The sequence below is a fragment of the Lucilia sericata genome, unplaced genomic scaffold, assembly GCF_015586225.1.
Source record: "Lucilia sericata isolate MDLA Ls3-8-SP2 unplaced genomic scaffold, ASM1558622v1 Contig000659F_arrow, whole genome shotgun sequence".
NCBI classification, from domain to species: Eukaryota; Metazoa; Arthropoda; class Insecta; order Diptera; family Calliphoridae; genus Lucilia; species Lucilia sericata.
Genome location: NW_023994664.1, coordinates 124,248 through 141,158, shown reverse-complemented (window position 1 = coordinate 141,158; position 16,911 = coordinate 124,248). Strand labels below are relative to the sequence as shown.

The 16,911-nt window shown below is 34.1% G+C and overlaps 2 protein-coding genes across 12 annotated transcripts in view; both read left to right on the top strand.

Annotated features, from left to right (window-relative positions):
* LOC119607136 (serine-rich adhesin for platelets) overlaps positions 1-1,978 on the top strand; it is a 61,149-nt gene extending 59,171 nt beyond the window's left edge. For all 7 annotated transcript variants that reach the window (XM_037960923.1, XM_037960922.1, XM_037960924.1 and 4 more), the window contains 2 exons: positions 393-1,395; positions 1,466-1,978. In XM_037960923.1, coding sequence (XP_037816851.1) covers positions 393-1,395; positions 1,466-1,766 — 1,304 coding nt within the window. In that variant the 3' untranslated portion in view covers positions 1,767-1,978. The remainder of the gene's footprint in view (positions 1-392; positions 1,396-1,465) is intronic.
* Positions 1,979-4,820: 2,842 nt separating this feature from the next.
* Positions 4,821-12,990, top strand: LOC119607129 (regulation of nuclear pre-mRNA domain-containing protein 2). Of its 5 annotated transcripts, none has more exons than XM_037960910.1 (12): positions 4,827-5,047; positions 5,199-5,425; positions 7,437-7,563; positions 7,629-8,085; positions 8,193-8,354; positions 8,416-8,518; positions 8,589-9,293; positions 9,359-9,465; positions 9,537-9,656; positions 10,003-10,039; positions 10,130-10,261; positions 12,199-12,980. In XM_037960910.1, the coding sequence occupies exons 2-12, from the start codon at positions 5,257-5,259 to the stop codon at positions 12,807-12,809; spliced, it is 2,730 nt and encodes a 909-aa protein (XP_037816838.1). In that variant the 5' UTR covers positions 4,827-5,047; positions 5,199-5,256; the 3' UTR covers positions 12,810-12,980. The 5 variants fall into 5 exon arrangements, with proteins under 5 accessions (XP_037816836.1, XP_037816838.1, XP_037816837.1 ...); XM_037960909.1 differs by having other exon boundaries at positions 4,827-5,084; XM_037960911.1 differs by having other exon boundaries at positions 4,831-4,975.
* Positions 12,991-16,911: the final 3,921 nt, after the last annotated feature.

The window sequence follows — 16,911 nt, the reverse complement described above, 5'->3', positions numbered from 1 at the left end:
CTAGTTCAATTCTAGTTCAGAACTTCAGTTTAATTTCACCTCAATTTCTTAGGTTTTCACAAATTTAAAAATTAAAGATTTTGCAAGAAATAATATTTTTATTTACTTTTTTTCAAATAATTAAACGTTTAATAATTGTAATTCTTAAATAAATTCATTACCACAATTAATTTCTTAGCATAATTGTAATTTTAAAAAGTACTAGATGTAAAATAAATAAATCACTTGTGGTTCTTTAACGCACACATTTTAAAAATAAAATTGTAAATATGTTAGTATCATTCATTATAAGTCTAATAAACCAACAGATGTTTTTTTATATTTAAATAAAATAAAATTTTATAACAATTACTAATTGTTGTTCTTTTATCTTATTATCCACTTAATTTCAGAACCAGATAATAACGAGGCAAATGTTTGCTGTCGACGTAAATCAAAGTCTTTAGCAGCAAGTGGAAGTTCAATGTCTTCCAGCAGTAATAATACGGGTGCGAAAACGAAAAGTCGTTGTCGTAAATGTAGTTGTCGCGATGCATTCAGACGCTTTTTAGATCCCTCACTATCAAGATCATCAAATAAGGCCAGCAAACAACAGCAGCAACAACAGCAGCAGCAACAGCTTAAAGAACAAAAACGTAACAAATCACAAGATAGACATTCCATTAATAATCCACTGGTTATAAATAATACAAATAAAGCTACATTACAACAGCAACGTAATTCCATGCATTCCACCACCACCGCCACCATCATGAACACAAATACACCAACAACAAGACCCCCAACAAGTACAGCAGCAGCTGCTGCTATAGTTGTACCCCCTGCAGTAAGCAATCAAGTAGCATTATGGGGCCCGGCCACTACCACAAATGGCAGTGATGTTATTATACCCCTAACAACACCAGCACCATCACAATTTGTTGTGCTACAATGTGCTATAGTAAATCCCTCGAATGCAGCTCTACCACCCCTACCAAATGCCCACAACCCCAACACCTCCAATTCTTGCTTAAACAGCAATGGTTTATTATCAATTACACATGATCTAACACCCTCTTCTGCCTCCTCTTCCTCCTCCTCCAATGATTTAATGGTTAAAGTTCCTTCCAATCCAACAAGACCTGCGCCAGCTGTTAGCGGTCCCACAGGACCCATTGTACATTCACAAGTAGATTTTGTTCACTACCTAGTGCCCGATTTGGAACGTATTACCAATTCCAGTTTTTATTGGGGTAAAATGGATAGATATGAGGCTGAACGTTTGTTGGAGGGTAAACCAGAGGGTACTTTTCTGCTGCGCGATTCGGCCCAAGAAGAATTTCTATTTTCAGTAACATTTCGTAAATATGGCCGCTCTCTGCATGCTCGCATTGAACAAAGTGATCATCGTTTTAGGTAAGTTGCTTAAACTATATTTAGTATTTTAAATAAATTCAAAATTAATACATTTTTCTTACTTCCTTAGCTTTGATTGTCATGATCCTTGTGTTTTTACCGCACCCACTGTTACCGGCCTGCTGGAACACTACAAGGATCCCGCCTGTGTTATGTTCTTTGAGCCCATGCTAACCATACCATTACATCGTAAGAATTGCTTCTCCCTGCAGAAACTATGTCGTGCCACAATTGTCTCGAATACCACTTACGATGGTATCAATGAATTAGAATTACCGGCACGCCTCAAATCATATCTAAAGGAATACCATTACAAGCAAAAACTGCGCGTTAAATCCAATGAACCCACCTATACCATACACTGTAAATAGTGTAAAGATATAACGGCTAATATGAGCCGTCAACAGCAAGAATTTCTACCCATAACAACGTATCACAAGGCCTATCATGTGGCCAGATATCAATATGAACGTGATACATATCATCAGCGTTTAATTAAATGGTACGATGACAAGTTGCGTTCATTGGAGGAACACAAACAAATGCACACCAATAAATGTGTGATTTTCTAAAAAAAAAAAAACAAAAATAAAACATTAAAAAAAGAAAACATCCTTCTCATCATCATGATTTTCAGTTTAATTCATTTAGATGTTTTTTTAACAAATTTATTGTTTTATTTTTTTATTGTTAAATTTGTGTGCAGTAGTATTTAGCTCTTAAAACATATTTATATAATAATATTTACTAGTTTATACATATAAATCTAAATAAATAAATTATTTATTATTATTATTATTATTCAATTGTATTATGTATCAAATATAGACAGACAATCCCCAGTGAATTATTTTATATAAGGCAAAACAAAAAACAACAAACAAGCTAAATTTGTAAACAAACCTTAACTTATAAAATCAAAAATAAATAATATTTATAATTAATAATAATATACAAACTAAAATTTAAAATTAATAATCAAAAATATTTAATATTAATAATATTATAAATAGTTACCTACCTAATGTATTTGTATTAATTATATATTGAGAAAAAACAAAAAACTTAAGTAAATTATATAGAAACCATTTTATAGTATTAAGTTAGAAAAGACTTGTATTTTTTGTTTCTGTCCTCATCATCGCTCTAAAAAACAACTAAATTCTCATAATATTTAAAAAGAAAAGTAATTATTTATTTTGAAAAAATAATAAAAATAAACAAAATTTTTGTTTTTTAGTGTATAAAAGGAACAAAAATACACTGATTACCTTAAAGATAAATGTGTTGTTTATTTATCCACAATTAGGAAAGATCTAGTAAAATTTATCTATTGAAAGAATCAATTTTTGTTTTTTTTCCTATTGATGGAACCATTTTCAAATACTGAAGCTATATACTCTTCTGAAGCATTATAATCCTATTATAAAACAGAATTACTATAGAACTCTGGAATGAAATAAAATTTAATCAATAAAGAGAGTTATAATCAAACATATGGTCTAGCTTGTTATAGACGACTTTTTTTTTATTATAGACAAGACTATAAACCGATCTGTAGACAAGACTATAGACAGATTTATAGTCAAGACTATAGACTGATCTGTAGTCAGGGCTATAGAATGAGCTATAGTTAATACTATAGACAGATCTACAGTTAAGACTATAGATTGATCTACGGTCAAGACTACCAACTGATCTATAGCCAAGGTTGTAGACTGATCTACAGTTGATACTGTAGACTCATCTACAGTTCAGACCATAGAATGATCTGTAGTCAAGGCTATAGAATGAGCTATAGTTAATACTATAGACAGGTCTACAGTTAAGACTATAGATTGATCTACGGTCAAGACTATAGCCACGGTTGTAGACTGATCTACAGTTGATACTGTAGACTCATCTACAGTTCAGACCATAGAATGATCTGTAGTCAGGGCTATAGAATGAGCTATAGTTAATACTATAGACAGATCTACAGTTAAGACTATAGATTGATCTACGGTCAAGACTACCAACTGATCTATAGCCAAGGTTGTAGACTAATCTACAGTTGAAACTGTAAACTCATCTACAGTTCAGACCATAGAATGATCTGTAGTCAAGGCTATAGAATGAGCTATAGTTAATACTATAGACAGATCTACTGTTAAGACTATAGATTGATCTACGGTCAAGACTACCAACTGATCTATAGCCAAGGTTGTAGACTGATCTACAGTTGATACTGTAGACTCATCTACAGTTCAGACCATAGAATGATCTATAGTCAAGATCTTAGACTGATCTATAGTCAAGACTATAAGACTGATCTATAGTTAAGACTATAGACTGATATATAGACAATACTATTGATTAGTCTAAAGTCAATACTACAGACTGATTCTCAAAGTCCTTTCACCAGATAATACAACCCTAAGTCTGGATAGGCCTAACAACCGATGTGTAAATCTAATCTAATTGGGTTGCAGACCCCAATTCTTTCGTTTACATGTGTAGTAGGTATTGAGTACCTTTCTCTTCCTTTCCCGAGTTTTAGGCCTGTTTGGAAATGCATCACTGCGCTGCATCTGATACGTTCAGAAATTTATTACGCATCAAATGGCTGATGAGATAAATTAGATTTGGATTTTATTTTCATTTAGGCCTTTTTAAACAAAAGTAAAACTCGATGCATAAAATTAGCATCAATTTATTGGCATCAGCATAGTAATAAACCAGTCCCGATTTTCTTTCCATGAAAGCTTGCTATCAAGAAAAGTCAGTCACTAAATACCTATAGATAAACTTAGTCCGATGCCATCTAACCTGGACAGCCTAAAGATTTCTACTTTATACAGTGTAGTAAATAATAACAATTCAGTTCTCCCAGCATTAACGTCCATCCCTTCTGCTTTCGCCCATATCATAATAACCTGTTTATAAAAATAATCGAGAATTGATTTCTTTTTTAGCAATTTGTTGAGTAGTACAGAAATATGTATGTCAATGAGTTTATTTTTTAAAAAAATTGTGCTTACTAACATATTCAATACAAATTACAATAAGTTTTGTTTTTATTTATAAAATATTTATTTATTACAAATACGAAATAATTTAATTATATATTTTAAATAAATAGTTTATATACAAAATCTTAAGAAATTATAACGAAACAAAATATTATAAATAAATATTAAAGTGTTTATTAGAAAAAATTAAAATGGCAACTTAAAAATTCATATAAAAGGAGTATTTTCTTTAAAAGCTGATTAACTGAATAAAATCACAAAAATTACCAAAAAAAAATGTTGAACCACCTTATGTTTGCATTAACTCCAAAACTACTCGTTAATAGATGTCGCTTTCGTCACAAAATCTTCCATTACCATGTGGCAACACTATAGCGTCAAATTTTCACATTTTTTATACCGAAATGTCAAATGGAAAATAATTTAAGAAAAACAACACAAAAAGGCAAGAAAAAAACCAAAAAGTGTTAATATAATAAAAACGCGCGTATTTTTACAAAATTTTATTAATTTAACAATATTCTAAGTGCTTAAATTTTATCACAACAACAGCATTAACTATTTTACAAGTGAAGTTAATAGAAAATATCCTTAAAAAAAAGTCAAGAAGTGTTTGATGCTAGTGAAAAAATTTTATCAAAGTGAATTTTTTTTTCTTTTCGTTCTACCTTACGGGAGGTTCTTGTACACGAGCAAATTTATTTTTGCTGAGATTTTTCTAATGCCGCAAATATAAGTTTTGCAAGTTTTAACTATAATAAAAAGAAAATTAAATTTATTTCTTATTCTTAGAAAAATATTAAGAAAAACAAAAAACACTGACGTGATTTAAAGATTTGAACAAAAAATTATGGCTTCTGTTAAAGCAACAGAAGAGTTTGATGTTGATTTGTTTGAAACTCGATTGGAATCTCTCAAAGATACCCAAGAAGGCATACAGCAAATGTCAACATGGTGTTTGGCACAACGTGGTCATCATAAGAAAATTGTAGCTTCTTGGTTGAACGTTTTCAAACGGGGTGAGTAACTTATGTTTTTTTCTGATTTTTGTTTTGTTCACTTTATTCCTGCTGCTCCGTATGGGCAATTTGGGAAGATGAACAACAATAGCTTTATGGTCTATGTTATTTGTTAAACAAAGTTATGAAAAGGATACAAGATGTAAATGATGTGTGCACCGGTACATCTCGGTGCATCCCTTGTCGGGATTAGTAGTGACAGTCTTTACAATGTGCTCCTTTTGAAGAAGTCAGCAAAACTATATTCTTGAGAGTTACTGATCGCTTCTAGGCCTTAACTGCTCTTTATTGATTTTAGTTACTAATGTAGTGTGGACATGTTATAGGTGTATCTAGTGGTAACATTCTTTGCATTGAGCAACTTTTCTTTGTTATTCTCAAAGATAGCCTAGGAGGCCAGGCGCATAACCATCACGAGAAGTATGCCCTCTAATGTATCTTCCTTTTTCACAGCCAGTTTAGTATTTTGGCTACCAAGATTTTCCTTTATGTCTAACGAGATAGTGATCACCATCTTCTTTCAAGGCTTTGACTGTTCCATATTGATTGTAGTGGCTAATGATAATGTGGTTACAGTAATAAACATTTTAGTATCCTTATCAGAGCTAGCAGCAACTTTAGATCTGAAAGAAGCCATTTCTTTGATGTTCGGCTATTCTTGAATCCTGGCCCATACCTATCACAAGAAAAGAGTCCTCTAAATGTTCTTTCTTTCCACGGCCAGCCAAACATTTTGCTTAACATTAATTTCAATTAGCAAGATGATGATTCTCTTTCCTTTTCATCTTATTTTCAAACATCCTTCGATATTAATTTGGCCGACTTGATCGCCTTTACAATTGTAAGAGAATGTCTAGAAATTCCTTTGAAATGTTTAATCTCTGAATCCAGGTCTCAGTACTGTCAATCCATTGACAATATCAACGAGCTAACCAGATTCCAACCTATACTATTCATTGACGAATTCTAATTCTGAGACCATAACTTTACATATGGACATATATTTTCCATATTGTTGACGACCTATGGGACTCTAAGTCTCTAGCACCAAATCAAACCTACTGTTATATAGAGGATATAGTCACTATGCAAAAGCTATTCATTCGACTATTTTAAGTCACCGGAGTGCGGACGCTTTATATCTTCAGCTGGTTATTTATTAAAGATGATTCAGCAGTAGGTATTCACCAAAGAGATGAAAGAAAGTCAGTGTTATTTTTATTCCCAAGGCCGGGAAAGCACTCAAGATTAAAGAGTTTTGGACATATTAGCATATCTTCTTTTCTCTTGAAGAATCTTGCGAGACTGGTAGATCTGCATCTTAGGAACTATATTAATACTCAACTCATTAGCAACGCTCATCATGTCAATCTTTAGGCTAAATCTATTGGGAGTGCACTATATGATGCGGTAAGTTGTGTTGAGCACAGCTTGAATAATATGGTGGCAGGTATTGAGAAAGGACAGTTGTCTGAAGATGCTCAATCAAATCTCTCCTCTTCGTCTTGGGATTATGTACGATAATTTTCAGTGCCTCAGATAGCTTCGCTTTTCTGTCATTCACCATTTCCAACATACGATCTACTTTATCCCTGCTGGAATTAGATATGATATTATTGTTATAATCACCTGAGATTTCTGAATTTAAACCTGTACAAAAAGTTTAAATAGTTTTTAAAATATACAAGAATCCCTATGGTTCCTCATATTCTGCCTACAATACAGCATTACGTACTCTTCATTCTCCGTTTCATTTCGATTCAGATGCAAACAAAACAGATACTGCAACTCTATATTATTCTGATCATAATGGAACTTTATCATCTGCTTAAGATGTTGACAGTAAAAGTTTCATTAATATTATAATTCTTTAAAGTTTCCACCATCAAATCTGATGTTTTCTCCCAAAATTCCAATTTTAATCAAAGTATTTAAATCAATTGGGAATGTGAATAAAAATAAATATGTTTACATAATTAATGGATTTTCAATAATATTAATTCTTTTACAGTACGCGTTGAACATCGTCTGGTGTTATTTTATTTAGCAAACGATGTCATACAATATAGTAAAAGAAAACGTTATGAATTTGTTGAAAGTTGGGCAACAGCATTACAAAAAGCCACAACAATGGTCAGGTAAGTTTATTATCTATAATTTCATTATAACCATTTAATTGTATTAATTATATTACCTCTTTCAGAGATGAAAAAGTCAAAAATAAAATTCTACGCATCTTTAGCATTTGGGAACAACGTGAGATCTATAATGAAGAATTTCTAACAGATCTATGTGGTCTTTTAAATATAGCACCACCAAAAAAATCCCACACACCCACTGTAGATTCTGATGATTTTCAAAATGCCAATCTAATAGCTAGCATACGAGAGTGTGTTGAATTAGGGGAGGCCACCGATAAAAGTTTTAAAAAATTGCCAAAAACACCAAATTGTGATATAGAAAGTATTAAGCAACAATTAAAAGATAAAACAAATTCAGATGATGTTGAAAAGGAAATCGAACGTTATGTTACATATATTGGGGCTTTTACAAAGAATCTACAGGCGGAAATAAAATGTCGTAAGACGGTGGTGAATAATGTAGATACGGCGATAAAATTCTATGCCAATCAAAGAGGAGAAGTTAAAGTTGTAGTTAGTGTAAGTAGTGTAAAAGGCCAAAGCAATAGTCTTACTAAGTTTTTGGCCAGTTTGTGATGAAAAATGTGAATGAGTATTAAATTTGTTCCTTTTAATTTACCTCTTAGGCTTATAAGAATTTTGGCAGCCGCATAAAGTTAGTGAAAAAGAAGTTAGATGAAATTGCTCCTACTTTACCTAGTCCTATACCTTCACCGGATATAAATGCACCATCACCGGAACCAGACACCGATTTGCAATTACCAGATGAACAATCGCCTCTTACAATGGTAAGTTAGAGTAAGAATATTTAAAGACTGATTTATTTATCTTAATTTTTTTTTTTTGCAGAATTTTTTGAAAAGTAGTTTCAATGGCTATTCCAGTTACATGGACGGTAATTTACCTTTTGATATCAATGATTTTAAACGTGATGAAAATGCTAAATCTTCAAGTATGTTAAATAATTTCCCCTACATTTACATTTTCTAATTATATTTTACTTTTTCGCCTCTTTTCAAAAGGTCAACCTATAGAAGTAATTGGTTCTAGATCAGATGATGAAAGCTACAACCCAAGTGCTGACTTTTATAAACCTGAATCAATAAGTGCCTATCCGAGCACTAATAGCATGTCTATACCGGGTTTGGCACCAATGCCGGTACCCTCAGTGCCAACAGGAGGTTATACCTCACTGGCAAGATCTTCTCATCAATATGGAGATATTTTACCACCTCCCCCCAATCCACCTATGTTTGGTGGTCCCACAAATTCTCTTACCAATAATCTACATCATAATTTGAACTCTGGCTATAGTGGCCATAATCCCAGGACATATAATACCGATAACAGTTATAATCCAAATGTGTACAATCGCCGGCCGGTAAGTGCAGCCCCTGTTCAACCTTTAATGCCTCCACCACCAATGCCACCCACGGTGGGCTCCTTAGATTCGACGGAGAGTAGTGATTTCAATTCTACCTGGGATATGAATATGTCCTGGACAAATCCTTTGGATAGTTCCAGTGTTTCAAATTCATCCTATAGTCATACACCAATTGAAACACCTCATTCACCGCCTCATTTCGATTCAGATGCACACAATTCAGATTCAACTACACTAGAATATTCTGATCATGATGGAACTTTATCATCAGCCCAAGATGTTGATCATCGTCAGCTGATTTTACCAGCTTTTGGTATTGGTACTAAATTAGGCTTAAGCAAAGGTAAATATAACATAAACGAATACTCAATTAACATTAATTTTATATAATTTATTTTATTTTATTAGAAAAAACCCGTCAATTGGATATAGATCATAGAAATCTAATATCATTAACTGGTTCACCGGGAGCAAGTGATATTGACAAAAAGGCCTGGTATCAGGAAACAAATGAGGTTTGTTAATGTTTACAAAAATATCTAAATTACAAAATTGTTTACAATCTTTACTTCACTTTTCATTATAGCTATCTGGTGATGTTGATTATCGTACTTTTGGTCAAAATATTAAAACTATTGAAACTACAACCACGATACCGTTTTTAAATGATAATTCTTCAGTATCATCTAATGATACAACAGGAAATGTAAGTAATTTTCCATAATTTTTATACCTACATGGTTTTTCTACTAGTCACAATTATTAAGAAGCATATGGAGTAAGATCGGTAGATCGAGAGGTCGAGAGGTCGAAAAAGCTTTAGATCGAAAGATAGTTCGATCGAATAATCAAATGATGAAATTATAGATCGAACGATCTAATGATAGAAAGATCGAATGATTAAATAATTTATAATCAAATGATCAAAAGATAAATAGATCGAATGATTGATCGATGATAGTTTTTACCAAATTCTGTGAATTTTGAACTGAAACAAACATAAACTATATCTTTTAAAACATTAAAAATATACTTTTCTCTTTTTTTCAAAGATTACATCATCTGTCACATCACCCCAGAAAAATAATAGTAAGTTGACTTTTGCTATTAATTTACAAAAATGCGTTCCATTATTTATTTATATATAACTTGTTTACTTTTTTATTATTTAACTTCAAGGTCCTTCAAAAGAATCTCACAAAGATGATTCTTATTTAGAGAATACAGACGGAGGTATGGCTGGTTATGATCCAACAGATATGGTTGTTGATATGGACATGTCTGATGATGATCTTGATGATATCTTTAGAGGTTTGCTTAGTTATTTTTATTATTTCTCTTTTGTTTATTATAATCACAAAGCCAATATCTATTTATGATTTCTATGATTTATTTTTTTGATTATTTCATTATGTTTTCTTTTTTGACCTTTTATCCATTTGTTTAAAAGACTATTGGTAAATTTCAAGATCTGATACTTAAAGACGATTTTAAGATTATTACGCATGGGTTGTTTTGATAATTTTGTTGGAAATTGGACGACTGTAATGGAAATGTTAATAATTTGTTCACCTAAGTAGATAGATAGATAGATAGATAGATAGATAGATAGATAGATAGATAGATAGATAGATAGATAGATAGATAGATAGATAGATAGATAGATAGATAGATAGATAGATAGATAGATAGATAGATAGATAGCTAGATCGCTCGCTCTCTCGCTCGCTCGCTCGTCTCCTCGCTCGCTCGCTCGCTCGCTCGCTCCTGCTCGCTCGCTCTCGCTCGCTCGCTCGCTCGCTCGCTCGCGCTCGCTCGCTCGCTCGCTCGCTCGCTCGCTCGCTCGCTCGCTCTCTCGCTCGCTCGCTCGCTCGCTCGCTCGCTCGCTCGCTCGCTCGCTCGCTCGCTCGCTCGCTCGCTCGCTGCTCGCTCGCTCGCTCGCTCGCTCGCTCGCTCGCTCGCTCCTCTCTCTCGCTCGCTCGCTCGCTCCTCGCTCGCTCGCTCGCTCTCGCTCGCTCGCTCGCTCGCTCGCTCGCTCGCTCGCTCGCTCGCTCGCTCGCTCGCTCGCTCGCTCGCTCGCTCTCGCTCGCTCTCGCTCGCTCGCTCGCTCGCTCGCTCGCTCGCTGCTCGCTCGCTCGCTCGCTCGCTCGCTCGCTCTCTCGCTCGCTCGCTCGCTCGCTCGCTCGCTCGCTGCTCGCTCGCTCGCTCGCTCGCTCCTCGCTCGCTCGCTGCTCGCTCGCTCCTCGCTCGCTCGCTCGCTCGCTCGCTCGCTCGCTCGCTCGCTCGCTCGCTCGCTCGCTCGCTCGCTCGCTCGCTCGCTCGCTCGCTCGCTCGCTCGCTCGCTCGCTCGCTCTCTCGCTCGCTCGCTCGCTCGCTCGCTCTCTCGCTCGCTCGCTCGCTCTCTCGCTCGCTCGCTCGCTCGCTCGCTCGCTCGCTCGCTCGCTCGCTCGCTCGCTCTCTCGCTCGCTCGCTCGCTCGCTCGCTCGCTCGCTCGCTCGCTCGCTCGCTCGCTCGCTCGCTCGCTCGCTCGCTCGCTCGCTCGCTCGCTCTCTCGCTCGCTCGCTCGCTCGCTCGCTCGCTCGCTCGCTCGCTCGCTCGCTGCTCGCTCGCTCGCTCGCTCGCTCGCTCGCTCGCTCCTCGCTCGCTCGCTCGCTCGCTCGCTCGCTCGCTCGCTCGCTCGCTCGCTCGCTCCTCGCTCGCTCGCTCGCTCGCTCGCTCGCTCGCTCGCTCGCTCGCTCGCTCTCTCGCTCGCTCGCTCGCTCGCTCTCGCTCGCTGCTCGCTCGTCTCTCGCTCGCTCGCTCGCTCGCTTCGCTCCTCGCTCTGCTCGCCTCTTCCCTCGCTTCCTCGCTGGCCGTTCCCGCTCTTTCTCTCGCCCCTCTCCCTCCCGCTGTCTCCTTCACTCTCTGCCCCCTTCCGCCCCTCCCCCCTTTTCCCTTTCTTCCCGCTGTCTCCTCCTTGCCACTCGCTTTCCCCCCTTTTGTCACCTTACAGACGTTCGAGAACTCTATTAAAACTTTTATAACTTTGTTGTAACAATTGATTCTAGAATGACGCATTTGTTCTACATTTAGTTTTTAGAAAACATATGAAACAACCCGTGCTACTTTTAATACAATATGTAACTTAGATTACATCCATCTATGGTCAGGAAATTAATATAAAACTTTTTGTTAAAAATTCTTTTATTCCCCCCCTCCCAAAAAAAATTTCGAACATAAAAATCCAAACAAAATCACACCATAAACAGAAGTAAATGAACAAAATGAAGAAAACAATGCTGAACTACAAACCACAAATGAGGAAGATAATGTAACACAACAAATAGATAAAACCGAAGGTCAACAACAGCCACCTATACAGAGGCCACCTCTACTAGAGACTCCAACAGAATATGAACATCAAAATAGTTGGGATTCTGCAACGTCAATGGGACAAATGTCTGAACAAGATTGGAGTCAAATGCCACCTATGCCGTGGCAAAATAATAATCGTATGGCTGGTGGTGGTGGAGGAGGAGGAGGCGTACCGCCACCTCCACCCAGACCACCCTATCCCATGCAGTTCTATGGCTCGGGTCCGGCTAATGATAATGGTTCTTTTAGGCCTCCAAATGGTAATATGATGACAGAACGTGGTGGCTTTGGTGGACGTGGTGGTGGCCGCGGTTGGATGAATTCACCACAAAATCAATTTCGTAATTTCCCTAGACCTCCCAGAGGAGGAGGAGGAGGAGGTGGCGGAGGTGGTTCGCCCTATTTTAATCGTGGTGGTGGACGTGGCGGCGGAGGTGGCCCTGGTGGCATGCGTGGTGGTTCCGGTTTTCGTGGTAAATTTCGTGGAAAAAATTCTTGGATTTAAAAATTCCACAGTAATAAACGTTAAAAGTTAGTTTTAAATGTTCTTTAGATATTTTAAAATCTTAACAAATGAGTTGTTAAAATAAAAACCAAACAGAAAATATATTTAAAACTGAATTCAACTGTAAATATTAAAAATAACAGAAATCTATTTTAAACGGAAAAGTTTAACATTAAAAAAATTTAAAAAAAATGGGAAAAAATAACAAAAATACTTAAGAAGTTGTTTCTTAATAATTTAAGTAATTTTGACTGATATTGAAAATTTTTTGAAAATTTTACGCATGACTTCTTTAAATGTTTAACAATTTTCAAGAAATAGTAATAAAATATTGTTTTTGATAAAGTAAAACTTCTAATTCAGAAAATTTGAACAGTTTTTCATATTCTAAGGTGCAAATTTACATTTTAAAAAGTTTGTTCAGTTTATTTGTGTTATCAAAGTGTTTAAAGAAAAAAGTTAAAACATGGAACCGTGATAAACATTTGTGTTGTTGTTACCAAAAAAAAATAAAAGCTTAAAAAGTCTAAAGTATTGAAAAAATGGACATGTTTTTGATAAACATTTCCCAACAATATTTTTAATTAATCTGATAAATTTTCAATATCTAATTCCAGACTTCTTACACATTTCTCAAGTAAACTTGAGCTACAAAGTCAACTGTTAACTTTAACAAAGTCAACTGTTAAAATTTTAAATATAAAACATTTTTAAAAAGACAAAATCTTTTAAAGATCGTTTATTTTTTCCCATTTACCTTACTGATCATACTAAATACATACGTAGACTTAAATTTTATATATAAATAAGTATTTTTTTAAAAAAATAAAACACATTAATTTAGTTATTAAAACTTAATTTTAAAACAACTATTTCGATATTCGAATTAATCAAAAAAATATATTTTTTTTTTTAAATTTTCTTCATTTTTAAATTTTCAAAAATTAATATTTTTTTTTTCAAATATTTTGTTAAATGTATGAAAAGAAAAGAATGCATTAAATATGAAATACAAAATATTTTATAATAAAATATTTTTATTAAAAAAAAAAAAATATTAACACACAAGAAAAAATTTCAAATGTTACACACAGCTTTATTAAAATTTTAAAAATATTTTGCCTCATGCTAATTAAGTTAAATAACATCCTTACACACAACATTATTCTACTCTTGAAAATATGAATATTTAAATAAAACAAAATGATTAGTGTATTTAATTCAATAATAATATTAATAAATAAACAATATTTACTCACGGTTTGTTTGCGGATTTTAAATGTATAAAATTATTTCGGCAACATTCAACTTTAAAAAATAAAACAGTGAATAGTGTAATTTGCATTAAATATTATATAATTGTTACCATTTTTAGAAAATTTAGGGAAAGTGATAAAGTAAAACATTTCAAACTAAATGAACATCTTTCGATTAAATAAACGGACTCAGTTTTTAAAGCATATCGATAGTAACACATCGAAATATTGGTCGTAAAACCACAAAAGTATATGCAACCTTAATGCCTTTTAGATACTAGTTTCTAAAAGGCTTAGTATTTGACCGTAGGTCCATTTTACAAAATAAAGTTAACTGACTTCAAAATATCTGTATAGAGATGAAATTCGACATAAACATGTTTTATATAAAACAAAATCTCTACCAAATTTCATAAGGATCTATTCATAAATTCTACAATAAAGAAATTCTACAAATTTAATTTGTTATTAGAAATTAAACAATCTCGAATTCTCGAAATACTGTTCATAATTTTCTTACATCCCCATAAAAGTTCCACTTTCGAAAATCTCCCTGATGTTCATAGTAATATCGGATTCGGTAAAGTCTTCTTTTTTTTTGATATTACACAACAAAAAAGGTTTAACCTAGAAACTAGAAGCCGAATTATATTTCATTTATGATCGCAATTTTCCTTTTTTAAATATATTTTAACTTAATTTCGATATATTTACGATACAAAAGTTTATTCGCATTATTTATAAACTTCGTAATGCCCTTTCAAAGTTATATATCGTCATCTGAAACGCAAACGGTCCTAACTAACTGTTGATTCTAATGTATTGCATCAAAACAAATGTCCACACCAAAAATTGGACTCCTCCTAAGTTAGGAGGAGTCCTAACACATCCCTATCCATGGACTCCTAACTAACAGTTGTTTCAAACTTTAAGGGCGGGTTTTTCAGATAAAGATAATCTACATTCTTTGTTTAAACCTAGTTTAATATATGTTTTGTGTTTTTCAGTAAACTGTAACGTTACTTATTATTTTAGTTTAACTGAGTGTTATTGGCCAATTAAACTTAAGTTATAAGTGAGAAGACACAATTAATAAAAACAATAAAACAATGATTTCGGAAGAACAAAAACTTAATATTTTAAGTAAATTGCAATTTTCCAATTTGTTTTGTTTTATTTATTATTGTTTTAAATGTTTATTTAACATTTTTCCAAAATTTTTCATTTTACAAAAGTATTATTTGCAAAAAACAGCTGTTCATTGTTTATGTTTTTGAGTGAAAAGTTGGCAATACTAACAAAGTTAACTAAACTTAAATCCATAACTGAAAAACACAATCATTGGTTAAAGTCCGCCTAAATTTGTTCCGAGTTTAATCTAACAGCAAGTTAAGCCTAGTTTAACTGAGTAGTAAGAAACCCGCCCTAAGTAAATTAATTATTCTGAAGAAGGTAGATATAACTAGTATTTTGCAATCAATGGAAAGGACTTATAGACGACCTAAGAAAATTGAGGTTAAAATATTTCGAAAATTTGATATGATGGGGAAATTCAGAATTCAAAATAACTCAATCCATTAGAAAAGTATGTAGTAGTTCAAGTTTTTTTCTAATTTTGTCCGATCGCCTATAATACTTCGAAAGACAAATTCGAAATACTAAACCTAATACTGGTTCTTTAATTTCATGACTATCTCAAGGACAAAAAGATTTTTCCAAAAAAAAGTTTTTGTGGCGCCTGCTAATTACATAGGATTTGAAGAACCATGAGTTCTCTTTTTGTTCAAAATTAAAGTGCAATCAATGCCTTTATTTATGAAATCCGACATCGTACAAATATTTGCGAAGAAGTGATGATACGAGTGAATTTACAGGACCCCGAAATCATTGGAAATACCAGAAATTTCGTAATCGATGTTTGGGTGTAACTCTTCTAAAGTTGTTAGCATGGATAAGTGATTTAATGCAACCCCAACAAAAAATTTCTAAAGAGATTAAATCCGTACGTCTTTCGTCTTTTTTTTCGTAAACTTAAATTGTTGTCATTTTGGGCCTATTCGAAATTGCATCACTGCATTGCATCTGATGACTAAATTATAAATATTTTTAATTTATCGCATCAGCTGGTTTTGTAATGCCTGATTTACGATTTCTTTTGCGCATCATGTATTTATCAGATGAAGCGCAGTGATGCATTTCCAAACAAGCTCTTTGACGTGTGGTTCAACCAAAAACACCTGTGTATACCACTTTAGTTCCCCATTGGTATCCTACGTTCCCACGACAATCGGTTTTTTGCACCAGATTGTCAACCCAGCCACACCGACTTTACACCTGTCGCTGCTACAACAACAACAACGTTGGTTCAAAGAAAATTCCAGTAAGTTATGTCTTCATATACGAAGCTGGAAACTTCGAACACTTAGATTAGTTTCAATGGTCTCCAACTATCAAAACATAACATAATATACAGTTTTACTAAGTTAAGGATTACACTAGTGCGAGTGAGACGCAAAAGTATCAAAAACCAAATAATATTTATCGGCTTGACCTATTTTAAGATATAATAACGAATACTTTCGGAGGTATCTTATTTTGACATAGGTTTTCTATTTGTAATATCAATAACGCGAACCAAAATTAGACACTGAACACTTGAACAACAATCAATCATAGTTTCTAGTAGAACTCATGACGGAGGCTATATCAACAACAGTTTGATATAGATTTTAAAACGGTAAATGCAGCTTGAACGTTTAATGGAGGTTTTGGGGACTAAAATGGAAAATATTAAGTTGGATGATCTTTGGTCAACAAAAAATCTATCTTTTGAGCACTAAGTTCGG

Bases quoted from the DNA above. Each gene is read 5' to 3' on its own strand.
- LOC119607129 (XM_037960908.1), top strand. From the start codon at position 5,257: ATGGCTTCTGTTAAAGCAACAGAAGAGTTTGATGTTGATTTGTTTGAA. The intron at 9,466-9,536 runs GTTTGTTAATGT...TTTTCATTATAG, and splicing joins GGTATCAGGAAACAAATGAG to CTATCTGGTGATGTTGATTA. The intron at 9,657-10,002 runs GTAAGTAATTTT...TTTTTTTCAAAG, and splicing joins CTAATGATACAACAGGAAAT to ATTACATCATCTGTCACATC.